Source organism: Vipera berus, assembly GCF_964194415.1.
Source record: "Vipera berus genome assembly, chromosome: 1".
NCBI classification, from domain to species: domain Eukaryota; kingdom Metazoa; phylum Chordata; class Lepidosauria; order Squamata; family Viperidae; genus Vipera; species Vipera berus.
In genome coordinates this window covers 147,350,986-147,372,562 of record NC_138202.1, presented here as the reverse complement: position 1 = coordinate 147,372,562, position 21,577 = coordinate 147,350,986, and the positions used below count along the sequence as shown (strand labels likewise).

The 21,577-nt window shown below is 36.2% G+C and overlaps 1 protein-coding gene across 2 annotated transcripts in view; it reads right to left on the bottom strand.

The window, feature by feature from the left end:
- RIF1 (replication timing regulatory factor 1) overlaps positions 1 to 21,577 on the bottom strand; it is a 39,232-nt gene that overhangs the window by 15,914 nt on the left and 1,741 nt on the right. For both annotated transcript variants that reach the window (XM_081317668.1, XM_081317669.1), the window contains exons 2-22: positions 17,870 to 17,963; positions 16,889 to 16,985; positions 15,630 to 15,760; positions 15,457 to 15,548; positions 13,838 to 14,024; positions 12,236 to 12,328; positions 12,014 to 12,152; positions 9,736 to 9,887; positions 9,243 to 9,360; positions 8,461 to 8,634; positions 8,225 to 8,335; positions 7,527 to 7,589; positions 7,157 to 7,257; positions 6,422 to 6,508; positions 4,445 to 4,518; positions 3,822 to 4,002; positions 3,473 to 3,577; positions 3,243 to 3,392; positions 3,057 to 3,156; positions 2,299 to 2,563; positions 713 to 755 (exon numbers count right to left, since the gene is read on the bottom strand). In XM_081317668.1, coding sequence (XP_081173794.1) covers positions 713 to 755; positions 2,299 to 2,563; positions 3,057 to 3,156; positions 3,243 to 3,392; positions 3,473 to 3,577; positions 3,822 to 4,002; positions 4,445 to 4,518; positions 6,422 to 6,508; positions 7,157 to 7,257; positions 7,527 to 7,589; positions 8,225 to 8,335; positions 8,461 to 8,634; positions 9,243 to 9,360; positions 9,736 to 9,887; positions 12,014 to 12,152; positions 12,236 to 12,328; positions 13,838 to 14,024; positions 15,457 to 15,548; positions 15,630 to 15,760; positions 16,889 to 16,985; positions 17,870 to 17,963 — 2,557 coding nt within the window. The remainder of the gene's footprint in view (positions 1 to 712; positions 756 to 2,298; positions 2,564 to 3,056; positions 3,157 to 3,242; positions 3,393 to 3,472; positions 3,578 to 3,821; positions 4,003 to 4,444; positions 4,519 to 6,421; positions 6,509 to 7,156; positions 7,258 to 7,526; positions 7,590 to 8,224; positions 8,336 to 8,460; positions 8,635 to 9,242; positions 9,361 to 9,735; positions 9,888 to 12,013; positions 12,153 to 12,235; positions 12,329 to 13,837; positions 14,025 to 15,456; positions 15,549 to 15,629; positions 15,761 to 16,888; positions 16,986 to 17,869; positions 17,964 to 21,577) is intronic.

Genomic DNA, 21,577 nt, shown 5'->3' with positions numbered 1-21,577 from the left:
TAGGACCTTGAGTTCTCAGTCTTACTCAATTAGCAGGAGAATAAGCATCGACTGAACCCGCCCAAGGCAGAGATTTGCATGCATGAAGGAAGGTATTACGTTTATCCCTACCTATATAGAATATCTTCTCCAGAGTTGGAGAGGCAAGCGAGGAGGTGCAGATCTGGCCTTTCTATATCCATTTGGAATGGATATAGAAAGCCACTGGTAACCAGGACAGCCCTTGAAGGACTAGTAACCATCCTGCCCGTAAAAATCTATTTCAAAGCATTTTCTGCTGCCTTCCGAACCAACTGCAATTTCTGAAGTCCATTCAAATGGCAATAATTCTGTTTTGACAAAACTCGACCACGCTATCGATCAATCAAGATAAAAAGATGACAATCTGATATTGTTGTCAGTATTATCTGTGCAAGTGTATGCTAGCTAGAAATGCCACTGCAGTCTGCAGTACTCTCCCAGCCAAATCTGCATTTCTATTCCAGAATGTGTCTGAATTGGGAATAACCCTCACAAAGAAATAAGTAAGATCTATCTATCTATCTATCTATCTATCTATCTATCTATCTATCTATCTATCTATCTATCTATCTATCAGATGTTTGTTATATGTATTAATACTGTATTTATTCTAAAATTTGCTCCAGAACAGGATATTGAATATTGTTAGCATTTAAGAGACAGAAAAATAGTTTTTCCAGATATAAAGTACCTTGCTATCGAGTCCATAACTCATTCCAGATGGATTAGCAGATCTTGTAGAAAAAAAAATATTTTCATGTAAGTATTTATTCATCAATGAAGTAACAACTGCAATTTGATTACAATCTTAAGCTGAAATACAACTAATAGCTAAGATATACAGGAGATACTGGTTTAGTTAATAGGATATCCTAAATATATTAAGGAAAGACTACACTGAATACATTAAGAAATTATCTAAGTGCTGAGCACCAGTACTATTCAACTATGATATATATTTTATATCCTGCCTCTTATCCCAAATGTTCATCAAGGTAACACCAAAAATGAAAATAAAAACAGAATTACAACACTAAGCTACCCAAGTCCATTAAAAAAAAACAGCAAAGAGCATCCCAGGAAAGTAAAGCACATCTCAATGAATGAATGGAAAATGCTTTTACTTTTTTTTTTAGAAAGCAAAACAAAATTCTTTGCTTGCTGCCAGAAGGTAACAGGGACAATGGGGGAATAATCACTGAGAATGCCTTCCTGTACCAAATATGTTTCTGATGGCAAAAAGATCAAGAGTAGGGACTCACCTAAAGAAGTTAAAAATTAAGGTTTCTGTATAAAACTTCATAGTGCTTTGACAGTCACATAAAAACAGGTTGCTAGACAGTTTATCTTTGTTATGAAAGATACTTATTGTCTGTAACCCCCCAATCAAGAATCTGGACTGATATCTTCAACTGGCTGAGCCTTCTAAACAATTTTTAAAGGCAGCCCAGCACTTTCAAATGAGATGCAGCTAGGGTAAATATAATTATGTCCATATTGAATGGGCCAATATAATTAAAAAGAATCCTTAGAGAAGAGTTAAAATTAAATTGTAGTCTTGTACATACTTCCGGTCTGTAGCAATTAAGAAAGTCTTAGCTGCAAAATCCTGCAATTTTTTTAACAGATCTGTTAATGAGCATATGAGTAAAAAAAAAAATCTGCAATGAAAAACCCCAAATCACATTTCTGTTTTAAGACAAAGTATTTCTGTAATAATTGTCTTTCCTTTCTTAGCAGAAAAATGAACAGTTTTCCTTGGTGAAGCTTGCACATTGTGGTTGTAATAAATACTTGATTATAAAGCTACTTGGTTCAAGTAATTTAAAAATTGATATAAAACTGGATTTAAAATGTGATGTTTTAATTACAGTGCTTTAAATTAGGATTCCACCAATTAAGTATAACTAGAAAGTTAAGAGCAGTAGTAGTCAAGGGGTTTCCCATGATTATGATTACATGCTCTCAAATCATTGTCACCTGTTAGGAACCACAGAGATGCATTTTCTCTGGAATGATCTTTCACTAACCTGGTCCTTCAAGAGGTCTTCCAAGGGTGCATGTATCACCCCTGTACCTTGTCCACCCTGTCCATCCATCTTTAATCTGTTCTTGACCTCTTTTACTTTGCAGTCTTTATGAAAGGCCGTTTAAAACCACATGGATAACCTTCCACAATTACTTCAAATTACTTGTATGAGACAATTTCATCACAGTAACATTGGCGTGCAACTGCTGCGTCAGCAAAACCCAACCCTATAATGTACAAATGCTTACGTTATTTTTTCATATAATGCCGCTAACGGTTTTGCAATAAATCCAAAGACAGCTCTGATGACAGAAGGCAAAGAGATGTGGCCGATGATACTTTGAAGAACACTGACAATCACAAAACCCACAGGGGCTAATTCTTCAAAACCAGATTGCTCAGATGCAAGCCTCTGAAGAGAGTTTGTCAATATCATCAGAAGTTTAATTAAAGAGGACAGCTTGCCAAGAGGATCTTTCTTCTTTTTGGCCCAGTCCATTGGTGTCTGTGGAGCTGTTGAAACATAAAAACGTAGTAGCATTTTAAAATGAAAAGTTATTCAGATTCCATCATACCTCAATATCTACTAGTTGCAATATCATTTGTGGAAGGCAAAAGGCCATGCTTCTCTGTAACCATGTTCCAAAGCCTAGCTTGTTTTTATTAAAAGCACAAGTTTATGAGCAATGGGGGACTGGAGGGAGTAAAGCAAAGGATACTGTATTTATGACAGCTGCATGTAATCCTGGGGTCATGTGATTGCCATTTGTTACCTTTCCAGCCAGCTTCTGACAAGCAAAGTTAATAGGAGAATTTGGATTTTGGCAAAAAGGGCACAAAATTGGTTCATGGCCATGTGATAGCTCAATAACTGCACTGCTGAGCATCAGATATTCTGGTTGCAACTGTGGTTGTAAGGTTGTGGAAGAGGTGAAAAAAATATAAATGGAAGAGAAAAAGAGCTAGTCCATTCAATATTGCAACATTTCATACTAGCAAATCTTACATCTATTTGTTGGCTGATACTTCTTATCATAAGGTGCAAAATTGATGCATTCAACCATGACTTCAGTAATGCAAGAGAGCGCATCCAACATAGATTGATTCTGAAATAGAAATAAAATAGATTTGTCAAGACAACATAAAAAGAGACAAAGAAATACATGTATACTGGACAAGGGCCTCCACTTACAAGATGTGCTTCATCTTCTAATCCAGATATTATTTTGGCACACAGGTCATCACAACATACGTTATCTTCTGCTGTTGGTACTAGTAACGCACAACGGGCAAATGCTTTATACAGTTCTGACCAGGAATGCAATAGTATTTTCGCTGTAGACTGTAGCAAAAGAAATTACATTTTAACAAATCTTAGATTCTAAACGGCAAGTACTACTATAGATATTCAGAGCTTCCTACCTGTGGAAATTCAGATGAAAATATACAATTTACTGGTAGCAACAGTGCACTGTAAATTGCGTTGAAATTATGCTCCAAAGCATCACCTTGATTTACATCATTAGTCTAAGGGGGGGAAAAGTAGTTCACGTTGAAAAATCTTCAAAAATTTTAACATTCAAAGTATTTAAAACATTGTAGACACATTGCTGACAAAATCTGAACTTTATATACAGTATTTAAGACACACTGAAACCCTAATATTCTTGTTTATTTTTTTAAATCCAGTTCTGAAAATTATTTTTATTTCTGTAGTAACATTTTGGTATCTCTAATTGATACTTAACTAGATAAAACTAGTTCACTATACCTTTTTAATCCATTCAATTAATGGGTTAACTATAATACTCCACATTCGCCACAGATAATTCTTATTTTCCAAGTACATGGCACTCTGACTCATAATTGTGAGTACAGACTCAGTAAAAGACAGAGGAGACATGGGGCCCGATAAGCCACTTTCCACAAGAGATTCGTAGTTCAAGAAGAATCTAGTTAAGAAAAAGCAATTAGAATCAAAATTAAAGAGATGTATTTTAGCAACTAAATATCCAGTTGGACATAGTCAAATTCAGCGGTCTTCAAACTCGGCCCTTTTATGACTCATGGACTTCAACTCCCAGAATTCCTCAGCCAGACATGCTAGCTGAGGAATTCTGGGAGTTGAAGTCCATGAGTCATAAAAGGGCCGAGTTTGAAGACCCCTGGTCAAATTAATTGTGGTAGTTTTAACTTTTAGAGATGGGAAGGCTAGTGAAGTTATACTTTTAAGTAGGATAACACTACCATTTGTTAATGCATTATTGTACTTCACCAGTGTAATTTTAAATAAAGTAGCATTTTCAAATAAATTCCGGTACTAGGATACAGAATTTTAAAAACTATTCTTTATTATCATATAGAATTAAAAAAAACCTGTTCTGGAGTACCTACCTTTGACTCTGAACTCCATATTCCAGGAGATCTTCGAAGAATAGCAGCTGAAGCAGGAATAGTCCTGGTGTTCCCTATCAAGAAAAGAAAACCTAAGTCTACTATTCACTGGAGTATTTCAGAAATGTAAAGTCTATTCTGCCTTTACCAACCCCACCCATCGTCATCAGTTTCAGGACTCAATTTCTGTTTCACAAATGTCAATCAACATACTTTTATTAAACAATTCAACTCCTAGATATTACCGTACCATTATAAAGGTTTACTACGTGCCCAGGCATTCTTCCTAGCAAATTGGCTGGCAAAATTATGTAAATTCAACTGCCCAATCTTTAGAGCTTCCTGCTTTTAACTAATATGTGAACTGTGTCTAAATTCATACTGACTTTAAAATAATATTCCCCTTCTTTCAGGATTTATGAAAGTTTGCACATACTCTCCACTGAACTTTATTTGAGCTTCATGTGGATCCTACTAATATTTAAAGGGAATCTAGGTGACAAAATTACACGGAAGCCTGGTGCCTGTTTTGCAAGTAATTCAATGGGAGATATGTCAGTATGAGAATATAATTACTTCCTTTGAATCATGAACGGTTTGAATTAATTTTAGTTACGATAACTGCACCTACGTTTATCCTGTAATCAATGATCAGTCTCTCATGTTACTCTGCGGGAAGTTTAATCCACTTTTCCATGGTAGATTCCTTTAACTCAATAACATCTGAAAATTCCTTAACATGAATTGCTCTTTCCTTGTCTTGCCCTACTATTACAATAGGGTTTGGGTAAGACTTTTTCTGCATTTAATAGCAAGCAAACTATTCTTAAAAATAAGTATGTTTGGATAATTAATATAGAAGAGAGAATCTCCTGTGTGAATGTTGCAATTAATACACAAATATTTGGATCAAATTACCGGAATTCTTTTCCTTCAAAAAGAAAAATACTCAATCACAGCAATGCAACTTAGGGAGCAGTAGTAGACTCCTTGTCTTTATGTCCATTCCTAACCTAGTTAGTTCTTTTTCTCTATGCAAAAAATGAATTCCAAGCAATGTGCAACGTATTTCACCTTCCTGACCCTATGGGAAAGAATGCCATTTTTATGGCACTTTGGAGTATGTTTCTCATTTGTGCAACTTCAGATTTTTAACTGAAAATTAGTATATAGTATATTTGATATGCTGCTGCTCTGGTGGAATAAAGTTCTAGTATACAGAAGGATGGGGTCAACTGTTGGGATTAGATACTCCTTTCCTAATGGATATACAATTGAAGACATTTTTGTTTACACTGATTATTTGTTGAATCTAAATGATGAGTGCATCTCTAAAGGAAAAAAAACAATTAAAAACAGTTCCTGGTTTTTGAACAGTACGAAAGCTCAACCGACATGTTAATCTTTATCTGACTGACATGTTAATCTTTATCTGGGAATGCCTCAATTTCCATTCAATGTTTTAGACTTAAGCAGATGGATGTGACATTCTGACTCATCAGCTTTTGATTTCTGCTTTAGGAGAGGGTCACCTCCAATGTGTAGAAATTCCATATCCATTCTTGTAATAGTTTAGGAATTTAGGATCTAGTAGGATTAAGAGAACCACTTTATAAATATCTATGACTGAAACCTTACCAGTTATATCTCTTTTAGGAAATAAGGCTCATGTGGCATACATGGCTCCCGACCTTCGCTCCTTCCGACGTGATCTAAAAACCTATTTGTTTGAACAAGCCGGCCTGGTCTGATGGGTTTGGGTTTTAATTATTGTTTTTAAGTAATTTATTTATTGTATTTGGGCACTATGGTTTAATCTGTTCTTAATTTTGGTATTTTGGTATTTATTGCCCTGTTCACCGCCCTGAGTCCTTCGGGAGAAGGGCGGTATACAAATAAAATAAAATAAAATAAATAAATACCATGCTTTGTGTAACTAATCTGAGCCGTATCACACATCATATGCATTATGCTTACATTCATAAGATCCATGTCAGCAATCAGATAGGCTGGTGATCCCAATACTTTTGGAGGCAGTTCTTTAATAGCCACTTCTAACAAAGACTAAAACAGAAAGCAAAGTATTTTATTTAACAAGTAACAAGGTAAAACAATTAATTGGTATTTACATCAAATCAACACTAAAATTAGAAAATACTTTTCTCCTTTGATAATACATTGTTTATTTGAAAACTATATTATAATGAAAAAAGTCAAGATTACCCAAAGCAGCATTCTGCTGCACAGGGAATAAACATTATTTATAGCTTATATCTTATCATATAAATATGACATCCAAAGTCATATATGTGTACATATAATAGCAAAATTTGCCCTTGAGCTTTAATAAATAAATAAAATGCTGGAATCACTCTTGTAAGTATATAAACCAATAAAGGAGAATATTTGTAGCTCAGGGTTGAAATGAGGGGGGGAGGGTCCTTGGTGTTCTCATAAGCATTAATGATTTTACCTAGTTTGGCTAATGGAACATCTTGAAGAAAACAACCAAACTCACAGCATCAAGGACCAAGTATATAAACTTCTGAATAGCAAAATATTGCCTTGAGCTCTAATAAATAAATACCAGAACCACTCTTATAAATATATAAACCCCTAAAAAGGGTATCTAATTTAGGGTTCATTTTATATTAGAATGCTGAATGCTATCAATTTAAAATTCACACAAGTAAAAACTCTATCAATACTTACCAATGAGTTTAATACTGGCAATTCTTTTGACATAATAATGTTTTTTAAAGTCTGCAGCAGCATAGTTAAAACTTCTGAATTTGGGCGCTCTCTTTTGTTGCCTAGAAATAAGTTATGCATGCAGTGGTCAATCAGATCTTATAACACTAGACCCAGTAACCAGCTTCATAGATTAATTGCATTTTTACCCAGATCCCATTTTGGGCAAATCACTTCTAAATAATAAAGTTTAACTGCAAACTGTGTTCAAACATGGTATGTATATGGTACACCAATTTATTTAGATAGCCATAAGTGTAAATGAATAAATTCAGTATCTTCTCACTTTCATATGGTCTCTGTACAGTTGAATCATATAAACAATTATTACCTGGTTCAATTGCAGCTTTCACAAAACCAACTAATTCTTTCCATATAGCAGTGAGCATACAATCTGTAAGGCATGATGTTTAACAAAAGGAAAATCAAGTGAAAAATCAGTAAGCAGATTTATATTAATAAACACTAGAACAGGTACCTGAAAGATGCTGACTACTGCACTATAAGCTTTTTTAAAACAAAAAATGCCCACTGTGAGAAAAAAGCCACACAAAACTTGGTAAGCTGTTAACATCCAAATCACCATGGCAGCCATTTCCTCCCTTTTAAAAGTCAGCAAAAGGGTTTCTGGGGCTTATCTTGTCTGGAGGGAGACAAGGAACTAATTCAGTTTACTTTTCAGGAATGGTAAGGGGGCAAAGAAGAAAAAATGGAATGAGTCTGCAAGGAACGGTCCAACCAAAGACTCAGTCCCAATAGAGTACAGCCAGTAAAATGCTCAGCTCCATCTATCTGAGCAATTAAAATGAACTGTGATTATCAATTTTTTCCTCATCTTTTTTTCTTATGACTTGCCTCTTTTCCACTTTAAGCCTGATGGCCAGAGCTGATTTATTTTTGATTCATTTAGTTATATTTATATAGCATTCCTATACTTAATGCCTTTGGTCTTTAGAGTTGTAGATACCTGCTTTCAATAAATACCTAACCTGCACACAAAAAAAACACCAAACCAAAAAAAAAACTTACCAGAAATCTGCTTCCCAATATTAATGAAGCCATCCTGAGCTGCATTTATGAAAACATTGGCATATTTGCAGAAGAAGGAAAGACCGGTAATTACTGGGTACTGAAGAGGTTCTATATAAGAAGGCAGTAAAGAACTATTATCACTAACAAAAGGTATGAAAATCAGCAGTTTTTAAAAATAAAACTAAGGTTGCAGTATTTTACCTTGTTAAAAAAATATTTTACCAAATAATTACCTAAACTAAGTACAATATTATTTTCCTCGGCAAAAGTCAATACTTCTTGTCCCTTAAAGAAGTGAAGTAGCATTTCAATTCCTAGAATCTGAATAGATGAAATGACAGCAGCTCCTCCGATGCTAGTATTCCGAGTCATCCATGGATTGGCAAGAGTTCCAAAAGGGAAAACCCCTGAAATAAAAAGTTGCATTTTTCGTCTCTCACTTCTAGCAGAGAAAATTATTCATATGGGGGGAAAAAAAAGACACCCCACCCCAGTAGGAGTAGCTTGAAAAGATGGTCGATGGAAATGAGGTTGAAGATCTGATTATGTCTCATGCTTCTAACAATAGGATTGTACTTCAAAGCTTTATGCTTCTAGGCAGTGTATTTTATTTAGAAAGTTTCCCCAAATGTGTATGACAGCATCTTCCATTACGGACCTACTGTGTGCTTAAACTGTAGCTACACAATTTTAAACTGCAGTGCTTGTTATTAATATTATCATAACAAACACCAAACTTTCAAAATATCCTACTTTGCAAGGCAAATGCCTTAGGACAGATTAGGAGTGTGGAACAAATGGAGAAATATATATTTTTTAAAACCCAGAACAAACCAACACATTTTGTGGGTTGTGCTGAACTATTTCAGGTCAGTGGTAGAATTGAGATTACCCTCTTCCTCCTCCTCCACAATGGCATATCCCACCAGTGTAATCATCACCTCCCAACCTTCTCAGTGCTTCCCCACCCTCCCTCCCCTTAGCCGCCAATGTGCTTGAACTGCTTGCTTCATACCTGATTTTTGCGAACAACTTGGTATAGCTAAACTCTGATTAGAAATGAACCGTGATGAATTTCCTTGTAGCTGAGAGGCATCCAGGCATAAAGTGTTCTGAATTAATGGCACGCCAACCTAAAAAAGAAATACTGAAGCATAAGCCCAAAAAATAAAATAAATGGGCAGATCAGTTCTATTTAATTCAACAGAGCAAAATTCCCTAGAGCTTTTAATACTTCGTTATTACTTAGTAATTACTAATTTAATTCATTTCATTATAATAAATCAATAAATAATATAAATCAATAAATTATAAATTCAAATATTCTAACCTGAACAAAGTTCACTGACTACAATGATGATCATGAAATATTAGGATATGTAAAAACTTTAAAACTGTTAAATCTTTTGTGAGAAAATAGAAATCAAATAGAAATCTAGGTTAAAGAGCCTTTCCGAACCTATTTTAACTAATGCTCAATATTAGTTCAACAACAAATATTAAGTTACCTGTTCAAAATGGACTGGAAGCTGAGATCCAAGCCTAATTAATAAATACCACCAAACTTCAAGCTTGGTCAGTGCCAGAGTTTCAGTTCTTACATGAATAGATGTCAGTGGTTGCATTAACAATCTCAGCCTTTTTGCACTGCATAATATATCTTGAAAAATAGAAATAAAAATTATTATTATATCCAATAGAATGAGAAGCAGAGTTTAAATTCTTTTGGCCTCACTGGGTTGCTATTAATTGAAAATAGATTTCTCTAACAAATATAGCATCCCCCTTTAAAAAAATATTTTTTATTGAAGATTTCAACAATTCTAAAAGGTAACCCAAACTAATATCAGAAAGAAAATTTAATAAAAATATAAATACAAAATGCAAGAAAAACAAAGAAAAAAGAAAACCAACAGAAAAACAAGTACAAACAAGCCACTCCTTTCATATGAGTGTCTCAGAAATATAATAATTCTCTTACGCTTGGGTAATGATTATGTATTTGAAATCTATACTCCCTACCCATCTCCTTAAAAGCTTCCATGAGCTTTCTCATGGGGAAGGCAAATAATCCAAAGGAGTATTGTAGACACCTGTCTCTGAGGAACAGACAAAAGAAAGATTACTTCTGATTTCTCACACAAAAAAGCCACTGCAGAAAAGGGACTTGCTTAACAACAGCTGCAAAAAGTCACCCAGTGATTTGCTCAATGATCAGCACAACTTACAATCATAATTCCAGGCTAATTAGTTTTAACTTGAGGACTCCCTATATACCTTTTCCTAGATTGGGTTGAGGAAAGTCTTTCAGTCTCTCATGGCCTAGTCCTCTCAATGCTTGACTACTGCAACACAGTCTATATGAGATGCTTCTGAAGACCACCTGGAAGTTGAAGATGGCCCAGGATGCAACAGTGCTGGCAATGATGGGCACGGTTCAATATGCCCATTTAATATCTCTGCTTTGTGAACTGTACTGTTTGCCAGCTTGCCTCCAAGTGCAATTCAGGGTGCTGATTACTATAACAAACCCCAACATGGCCTAGGGCCTGGTTACCTGAGGAACTGATTGTCTCCCATAGTATTTGTCCAGCCGATCAGGGTTGGTTGGTTGTTTTAATTAAACAATGCCATCTATTGTGATCCAGGATGCATGCCTTTTCTGTGGCAGTTCTTGCCTCCTGGAATAAGGGTCTTCCTGAGAGTCAAATGACCTTCACGCTACTGGTATTTTGATGGGCCTTTGACAAGCGTGATTGAGGACCATTTTCCTCTTTTTCTTCCTTCCTATCCAGGTTTCTGTGGGGATTTTCAACCATTCAGGTCAGGGTTGTCCCAAAGGTGCTTTTCAAAAGGCAACTGGACTTTCTTGTTGTTGTTTTTTCATTGAAAACGTTTCGCTTCACATCCAAGAAGCTTCTTCAGTTGTGGACGTTCTCAGAACTGAAAAAGCTTTTTGGATAAGAAGTAAAAAAAAAATTCAAAGAGAAAAAAAAAACCCAAGAAAGTCCAATTGCCTTTTGAAAAGCATCTTTGGAGCTTCCTATCCAGGTTTCTTATCTCTTGACACCTTTGATCTTTTTGATTTTTGTTTTTAAATATTTTTAACAATTTGAAAATTGCCCCAGAGTTGCTGGGAATCAGGTAGAATTTAAGTTTGAGTAAATGCTTTATAGTGGATGAACAGCACATTCTCATAAGAGATATCTGGCATCTGGTAACAATAACAACTATGTAAATCTTATATTAAGGAATGCGGTGGCTCAGTGGGTTAGGACGCTGAGCTTGTCGATCAGAAGGTCGGCAGTTTGGCGGGTCGAATCCCGAGTGCTGCGTAGCAGAGTGAGCGCCTGTTACTCGTCTCAGCTTCTGCCAACCTAGCAGTTCGAAAGCACGTAAAAATGCAAGTAGAAAAATAGGGACCACTACGGTGGGAAGGTAACAGCGTTCCGTGCGCCTTTGGCATCTAGTCATGCTGGCCACACGACCACGGAGACGTCCTTGGACAAGCGCTGGCTCTTCGGCTTTGAAACGGAGATGAACACCGGCCCCTAGATTTGGAAATGACTAGCACGCATGTGCGGGGGAACCTTTACCTTTACCTAAATCTTATATTAACTATAGTCAGTATATGACAAGATGGCAACTAATTTAATTTACACTATCAACATCACTAATAACTTCCTATGTTTTGTGTGTTGGTTTAATAACTGATTTTTCCTCTGCATGTGAGAAACAAGAGTATATTCATTGCTGATACATTACTGCTCAACATGTTAAGTGTACCTGGATTTAAAGCAAAGTTGTCAATCAGACTTTTCCACGCAATGAAAGCTATTTTCTTCACCACTGGAGAGCCACTACGAAATCCAAGTTCTTCTAAATGGAGCAAGGAATTGATAAAGCTTCCACTATGGTGCAGTGTCTAAAGGGAAAAAATGCAGCAACATTGTATACTGTAATGTACTTCCAGTATCATAGGTTAAAAAGAATTTTTCTCCAACTTACTTTTCCAAGCAACTTTACAAAGAGGGGCCACAGTTTCAGAATATATGCTTCATGTTTAGAAAAAAACAGCTTTTGGAGTTCTGGAATTACCTTCTGTAGGATTATAATAGAGAACACTTATTAAAATGTTGTATTAAAGTAGATAAAAATGCACATTAATGAGATTTTGGGGGGTTTGTTCAGAGATGGCCAGCTAAGGTCCTTGAACAGCCTTCTGAATTATTTTAAATGAATAGGAATAGTTTGTCAAATATCTAGAAGGAATCTGCAGTTATGCCCCACTCCGAAAAATGCCAAAGCAATTCCATGGGATGCAAGAAGGAATGATTAAATTGCTTCTGGCAAATCCACTGCATAATTACCACACGAAGCAGTATTCAGCAATTTATTCTCTGAGATTAGAAACTGGATTGCTAAGAATAAAAATCAATGTGTTTTGAATAGGTTTAAATTGACTCAAGCAACAAGGCTACCATTAATAGTATTGTGTGTTTATAGATCAAAATGATGGAAGAGTGTTACAAACCGCTCTCCTACAGATTGTCACCCGAGTATTCACTATCCTTAAGGCTCAATAATGGAAAATATGTAAACAAACAGTGGATCTGGGACAGAGCCACTAAATAATCTAAGAGGATTTTAAACTTTTATCAACTTTTCATAAAATCTCAGAGACCCTCTTCTGACGCCTGTTTTTTCTCTTATTCCATGATCAATGGACATTTTTTAGAGCTTGCCTTAATGCCACACCCTCAGTATTTTTTTTTAAAGATGCTGTAATATACCAGGTCCCAAGAGGACTTCTCCTATGAGAATAAGGTAAGATAGAGAAAACTGAATGTGTTCTTTTATATTGTGAAATTAATCCAGACTTTTATAAAATGCTAATATGGTCTTTATTTTAAAAAATCCAAGTTATTCAGATGGATTTTACATTAAATATCAATTGGTTGACAGAGACTCCATAATTACATACTATACACAATTGTAAAATTTTATTGTGCAGCTATAAAGATTATTTGCATTCTTGTAACCCTTACAGAATTGATCTTTAACAATCGTATGAAATTTGACTTAGGTTTTTAAACAATGGATTGACATACTATTTTATTGCTATCTTTTATCTACTGTTTTACATCAATTGTCCTTTAGTTTGCACGTTTTAAGACTACAAAAAGTATACATACGTTCATTTATTCAATTCAGAATAAATGTATTAATAACATCTAAATAATCTAAAGGATTATGCTGAAAAACACCTGAACATACAGTTTCATATGGAAAAATATAATTTTTAAGGTATTATATTAGAAATTACAAATAGCAGTCAATTATCATTTTAATACTCTTTCAAAATAATACATTTCAGTTCAGGCTTCATTTGTATTTATCTTCCTATATTTAAAGTATGACTCTGGTATTTATTATATAATATTTCTACAGATTTCAATGATTTCTATTCTAGATTTTTAATTTATTCCAAAAATATACATGACTGAAAATCAAGTAAAATAGCTGTATGGGAACCGAATAAAGGTCATGCAAGAAATATGTCTGGCTCTATGGTGCTCTGCAAACACATTTAAGATATATTTGACTTACAGTGGCCATGATTTGTTCAGTGACTCTTATCACCTCTTGGTGCTGCTGAAGAAGTGGTAGACCCATTTCCAAAGCACTAGCAGCTCTTAATTGTACTTTATGAGCTGAGTGAACCACCAAAGGAATTATTATCTTAGCCCACTTCACAGCCTGTTGCTCCATGTCGGAAGGAGCCTGATTTATCAGCCTAGATTTTAGAAACACAAATATGAATAAGTTTTGCAAACACAAATATGAATAGGTTTTTCCAAACACAAATATGAATAGTTTTTTGCAAGTTTGTCAAAAGAACTGAGTATGCACGTATATGTAAATTTCTTGCTTTCACATGGCAGTGGTTTGCAGTCTATTCTGAATAACATTACAGTGCTTCAAAGGCTAATTGAAGGTGTCTACAGACCAGAGACAAGATAAACTTAATCCACTGTCAATTATCCAACTGGTGTCAGTGCAATAATATGGCCATTTCAGCTGATTTGGACCACAAATGAACTAAAATCACTTTAGATTAAGTAAAACCTAGAATATGATCCGACAGTTGAAGTAATATGGAAAACCTTCCCCAAACTAACTCTTACAAGCAGCCGTTGCCTCACTACTATATTATAGGACTACCATTTATGTTACGTTGCTGCCATTGGTGTGCTCCAACTATAATATGAAATACAATATCAATAAAGATCTAATATAAAGTTAGTAGCTTAACTGGAAAGTAGAACAAATTTATGCAAAAGTTGGGTTGAAACTTAACGTTAAGAAAACCAAGATCATGGCATCCGGCCCGCTCAATTCCTGGCAAATAGATGGGGAAGAAATGGAGGTAGTGACAGATTTTATTTTCCTGGGCTCCAAGATCACCGCAGATGGGGACTGCAGCCAAGAAATTAAAAGATGCTTGTTCCTGGGGAGGAAAGCCATGGCAAATCTAGACAGCACACTAAAAAGCAGAGACATCACCCTGTCAACAAAAGTGCGTATAGTCAAGGCGATAGACTTCCCAGTTGCAATGTATGGCAGTGAAAGTTGGACCATAAGAAAGGCTGAGCACCAAAGAACTGAGGCCTTTGAACTGTGGTGCTGGAGAAGACTCCTGCAAGTCCCTTGGACTGCCAGGCAATCAAACCGGTCAGTCCTAGAGGAGATCAACCCTGACTGCTCTTTAGAAGGCTAGATCCTGAAGTTGAAACTCACAATACTTTGGCCACCTAATAAGAAGGAAGGACTCACTGGAGAAGAGCCTAATGCTGGGAAAGATTGAGGGCAAGAGAAGAAGGGGACAGAGAATGAGATGGCTGGATGGAGTCACTGAAGCAGTAGGCGTGAGCCTAAATAGACTCCAGAAGATGGTAGAGGACAGGAACGCCTGCAGGAACGTTGTCCATGGGGTCGCGATGGGTCAGACACGATTTCGCAGCTAACAACAGAACAAATTTCCAGAAAACTATAAACACATATATAATTTCTCTGACACATAATGCGATAAATTCAAAACATAAATATTACTGAGCATGCAGTACAATCATAACAACAGTGCAATAGTTTACAATGTAAACAGGCAACATTTAAACAGAAGTCTTTCTCCTCTTCTAATTTTTAACCAATATATAACCGACACATACCGGATAATAACATTTAGCGCTTCATATTCAATCACCATGGAATGTAAATCTCCTTCTAGTACTGTTTCTAGCATAGTAATAATACTGGGTACCTGAAAAGATATAATGAGTTAAGTACAGCAAGATTTTTTATCAACTTTTATTTATAGGTGATGAAAACAAATCATACTCACCAACTTTCCAACAGTATCAGGAGAAAAGGACTGCTTTGAGATCACCCAAAGTGCTCTTGTGCAAGTGTGTTTGTCTCCTGAATTTAAAGCAACATTGTTTAATGTAGAAAGTAGTTCATGTATTTCTCTTTCTGTTAAAAAACAACAACAGAAAAACCAGAAATTATTGTTAGAGGTATTATCACCATGTAATAATTGAGTGTAACAATTTTCATGGCCTGTATGAAATTCAGACTAATTTCCCTGCTAAGACAATTCTCCGATGGCTGCAGACATGCGGAATCTAATTTTCCCTAAAGACCATAACACTAACTGCCCTGGGATTAGATATAGGATTTATTTTTGACAAAAGTCAAGACATAAAGCATGCTACGGTGTTTCATTCATGTTTCACAGAAATGGTATGCAAAAACATTCACTATATGTCCTAGCAACTCAAATATACTTACATTAAATAATCCTAAATAACCCTAAATAAAAGTATGTGGATACAAAACAATTCACTTCCACATATACATCAATGGCTTGACTGTTTTTTTTTTATTCCCATTTATATCCCGCCCTTCTCCGAAGACTCAGGGCGGCTTACAAGCTTAGCAGTAGCCTTCATTCTATGTATATGCCTGCTTATTAGGGCTTTCATACACCCCCAAGCGGCATTTTTACAAAGTCAGCTTATTGCCCCCAACAATCTGGGTCCTCATTTTACCTACCTCGGAAGGATGGAAGGCTGAGTCAACCTTGAGCCTGGTGGGACTCGAACCTGCACTAATTGCAGGTTTCTGTTCTGTACAGAAACCACTGTTCTGGATAGGGGTTTCTTTAATAATGATGTATACCTCTGGCAGTATACCAACAGGTAGCAAAAAATATGCCAAAGAACTGCTCATGTGAGTATTTGATGTTCGGGAAGTCCACAGGTTATTTGTATTCGTCTTTCGTATTTTTAAACTTTGATTAAAAATTATGATTTAAAAAAATCATTCTTGGATCTCTGCAGATTTTATTTTGGCTGAAACATGGACCAATCAAAAGATTTATGCTGAAATTTAGCCAATGGGAAACAGATTTAAAATTAACACATTCCATTTCATATGACATTTCTATCTGTGACTATTAATTCTGGTAGCATAAGTGTCTGTATATCCACTATTTACACATATACACATAGACTATGAATACCAGTCACTGGAAGAAACTGGCTAGTCAAACTGATTAGATATAGTTTATCAATGTTTATAATACAAAAAGGTATTTACCACATAACCATGAAGAAATCTTTGGATTAACCACGCAGTGTCCTAAAGCTTGTAAAGCTGCACTGCTCAACTCTGCATTTTCAGAAGGAGCATATGTCTAAACAAGAAAAAAAAACAAATCTAAAGTCACACAACACTGACCACTTAAATTACTTCAATTTGTCAAGATCTGAAACTGGTATCATTCTCTAATCCAGAGCTGAAGAAGCTTCTTGGATGAGAAGAGAAACGTCTTCAAAGAAAAACAAGAAAGTTCAGTTGCCTCATGAAAAAACATCTTTGGGACAACCATGACCTGAATGACTGAGAATCTCCACAGAAATCTCTAATCCAACCTTACCCAATCTGGTAAATCTCTAGATCAGGGGTGTCAAACTGCTGACCCAAGGGCCGGTTGCGTCATACGGAGGCCATGCCCCCCCCAGCTCTGACAATGCAAAAAGTCACAACACGTCACATGACACGGCGAGTTTGACACCCGTGCTCTAGATGCTCTTCAATCACCATCCATAGTCACTTTACTGGAAGGTATGAAAGTGGACTTCCAACTAATACGGAGGGTGACCAAATTGGAGAAGGTCGCTATATTTACTTAAGATTAGATTATTTAATATAATATTTCATCTTGCCCTCAAAATACAAAAGCTAGTTAATTTTCAGGTTATTTCTCTAATCCACACACCAAAGCTGATATATATCAGTAATTTAGTGATCTTGATAATGAAAAATGAATACATTTATTTCTGTTAACAGGCAAACTTGATAGTACATTAAATTTATCTTCGATAAAAATCAATAGCGATTTTTGACATGATTCAAATTGTTAAAAACTTTAAAAAGTGTACACTTCTTCAAATTAAGTTTCAACTGCTAATCTTGCCCAATTCTGGTGAAAGGAAGCAACTTAAAACTTGTTTAGCCTGAAGTACTTAGATAACTAAACAGGGCAATAAAGACTAAGCACAGAAGTGAAATACATACCATAAGTATTTTGTAAAGTTGGGGAAAACACTTTTCAATCTCATCTGCCAATTCCCTTCCTTCGTCTTCATCCTCTTCATCCTCAGACAGACGACTTAATATTGAAAAACAAACAGGCTTTTGGTTAAAAAGTGCTCAAATGTAGAAAAATACATCACTATTTAAAGGCTAACCAATATAACCCATGACTAGGTATGAATTTGATGATAGACATTTACCAGTTATCAGGCTTTGCTTCTAAGAACCTCAAGCACTTCAAGCTTTCAAATAAAATATTTGGGGATAAATGTAAAAGGAATGCTGATAGTGATGTTAAAGGTTTGTCTGGCACGACAAATGCCGTTAGCTGAGAATCTTAATTGTTTCTAGCAAATGTTAGATTATGATATTGTAAAGATTATGGATCTGAAAAATAATGTGTTAAAGACCAAGTTATCTGATAAAGTGGCAAATGATTTCATGTTGTACAGTATATTAATGGGGAAACCTACAGCAAATAAATGGATTTTTGTACCTTCATGTAATATTTATTGACAATGAGAAAGTAAGTAGAAAACTGTCAAGATCACAAATACAAAATAGTGAGTAAAGTGGCCTACTGATAAAATAGAAACGTACTGACAAAAGTAAAAACAGCTCTGTAGAAAACTGTGCTTCTGTGACTTTGTTACATGGAACAAATAATCATGTCATGAGAAGTTGAACCCAGTGGGAACGCAGTATTTAAGTGCATGTGTTAAATAAGGAACGGGCACCCCAAAGGTGCTTTTCAAAAGGCAACTGGTGTAAACCACATTTCACTTTTTATCTTATAGTTTCAATGTATTTGGCTTAATATTTTTAATTCCTTTTTCTGCACTCTGCATAACATTACCTATGCCAAAAGAAACAGAGGGAATAAAAAAAAACCTGACTTTTATGTTGCAGATCATGAACTGCTCAAGCTAAACAGAATAAAAAAGCTAACCATTTCCCACAATATGGTCTTGAGCATATATCCATCACTTTCAAGAACATCAGGAATCACACCGAAGTCCTGGATGTCACTAATAGAGAACTGATGCATTGTAACTAAATGAAATGTAGTTTCAAAAACTGAGGATGGGAGTAGAAAGACTGGCAAAAAAAAGAAAGAAAGCAAACTGGAAGTCAGAACAAACAGTGAAAATTACTAAAAGAGAAGCCAAAGCCAAGAAAGACAAAAATCTCAGAAAAGAGTTTAACAAGTAACTTTCAGAGAGCTGTTGAAAGAGATAAGCAGCAGTATTGCATGATCTGCAAATGGCAGTAAATTTATTCACTTTAATTTTTAATATGGTAAATATTGATAAATAAAACTCATTCAGGGAAACCTTGGTACTCAACTGATTTGAAACTCATTGAATTTGGTACTCAATGCATTTGGATGCGAAAAGAGTATACAAACTATCATTCTTAGTGGACTACTGTAACGTGCTCTCTTTAAGAATTATCAGGCAGCTTCAACTGATTTAGGATGCAACAGTGCAGGCAGTTGTGTGTGCTCCTAATAGAACATATATTACATCTCCATACTAAGAACTGCATTAACTGCCAGTTTGTTTCTGGGTCCAATTCAAGGTGCTGGTTTTAACTTTTAAAGTCCTTTATGGCATGGGAACAGGTGATCTGGATCCCATGGATCATCTCTCCCGATTACATCAGCCCATCTCATTAGATCTGGCAGAGAAGTCATACTGTGGGCACCATCTACCAGGGACCCGATTTTGGTAGAACCCAGAGAGCAGGCCTTATCAGCTATGGTGCCCACCCTATGGAATATCCTCCCCACCCCCAATTCAGATTAGGTTTATCATTCTGGAAATCCCTCAAGGCCTGGTGGTGCCAGCAAATCTGGGGATTCCAGGGAACTGGAAACATTCTTAGGTTGATTTTTTTAATCTCTCCATGTGGTTTGTATGTTTTACATTTCTCAGGTTTTTTCAATTTTTTTTAATAATGACTATTTTTATTATTTTATATTCATTCTTTCTACTGATTGTTGTATGCTGCTCAGAGTCATTTCTTGAAAGATGGACAGTCATATAAATCTGATAAAGAAAATCATACAATACTCTTACTGTCACGTGTTAACAAAATGAAGTTATGAAGATTACAGCCCTACTGGGAAAAGAAGATGACAAGACAGCTTTAGAAAAAGTTAAGGAACATAAGGCATTATTGCTGATATTCCCTGGATCAGGGCTTTTCAACCAGTGGTACGGATACCAACTGGGGCACACTGGCACCTGGCGGGTGGTACGCGACCATCCTAGAAAAGTGGTAGTGGGGAAAGAGCTGAACCGGTGGCAGTACCACACAAGCCTGAGCAAGAGATGGCTGGAGCTGCAGGGCTGTCAGAGCTCAGCAGAAGTGCCAGGATCAGCGCTTCTTCGGGGCTTCAGGGCTGAGTGGAAGCGCCAGGATTAGCGCCAGGCTCCAGCTGGAGCTCGGCACTGATCCTGGTGCTTCTGAGCCCATCAGCTGGAATGTTGCAGCATCTCCAGGGTCTTGTGATTTACATACAAATGCTTGGCAACTGATTCATATTGCTTAGCAACTGATTCATATTTATGATGGTCAGTGTCCCAGGGTCATGTAGTTACCAAAACCTGCTGCAACCACCCAGCAGAGGGGAGGGAGATAAAAACCAAACACCCACCCCACCCCACCCCCGCTGCCAATCCTCAACAGAAATGCTCACAACAATGAAAACCTCGGACAGGAGGAAGAGCACCGCCAGGCAGGCAGGCAGGCGTCTTGCTCGGCTATGGCTTGGGGGGCACTTTTTTCAGTGCCATTGTAACTTCGAACAGTCACTAAACGAACTGTTGTAAGTCGAGGAATACCTATACTTCATCACTTTTTTGGGGGGTTATCAAGTTTTTGACACCTTGCTAGGCGACTGGTGGTACTCGGACGTTGCCATATCCTAAAAGTGGTACAATGGGTGAAAAGGTTGAAAAGCCCTGCCCTAGATAACTGAGAAAGCCAAAGAACCAAAAGGAAGTCTCTGTGTGTTTCATTCATTGCAGAAGGGCCTTTGATTAGGTTGTTCACATGAGATTGATTGCCAAAGGAGTGTGGCAAGCCTGCACATTCTTATTTTATTCAACTTATATGTTGAATATATATTAGAAGAAAGTGGATTGAAAAAAGATGAGCATGGTTTTAAAACTGGAGAAATAAGTATCAATTATACATGCACTGCTGATGATATAGCCAAAATGCAAAGAATCTCTAAGCTCCACTAATAAGTCAGAGCAAAAAAAGAAACTAAAATGAAAGACACAAAACTAATGACAATAGGTACAACCAGTCTTAGAATAGGAAATGAAGACTTAAAGACCTGTTTCACATTCAGTTACGATGTTGATGAAAAAGTAACTTTGTGACCAATGCTGAAGGAAAAGCATAACTGTGGTTTTACTTAGTGACCACTTTGCTTTACAGAATAATGGAGTTGGAAAGGATCTTGGAGGTTTTCTAATCCAACTCCCTGCTCAAGCAGAAAACCAATCTCTTCTATAAAAACTTCCAGTGTTGTAGCACCCACAACTTCTGGAGGCAACTTGTTCCACTGATTAATTTTTCTGTCAGGAAATTTTTCCTTAGTTCTAAGTTGGTTCTCTCCTTGATTAGTTTCCAGCCATTGCTTCTTGTCCTGCCTTCAGGTGCTTTGGAGGATTT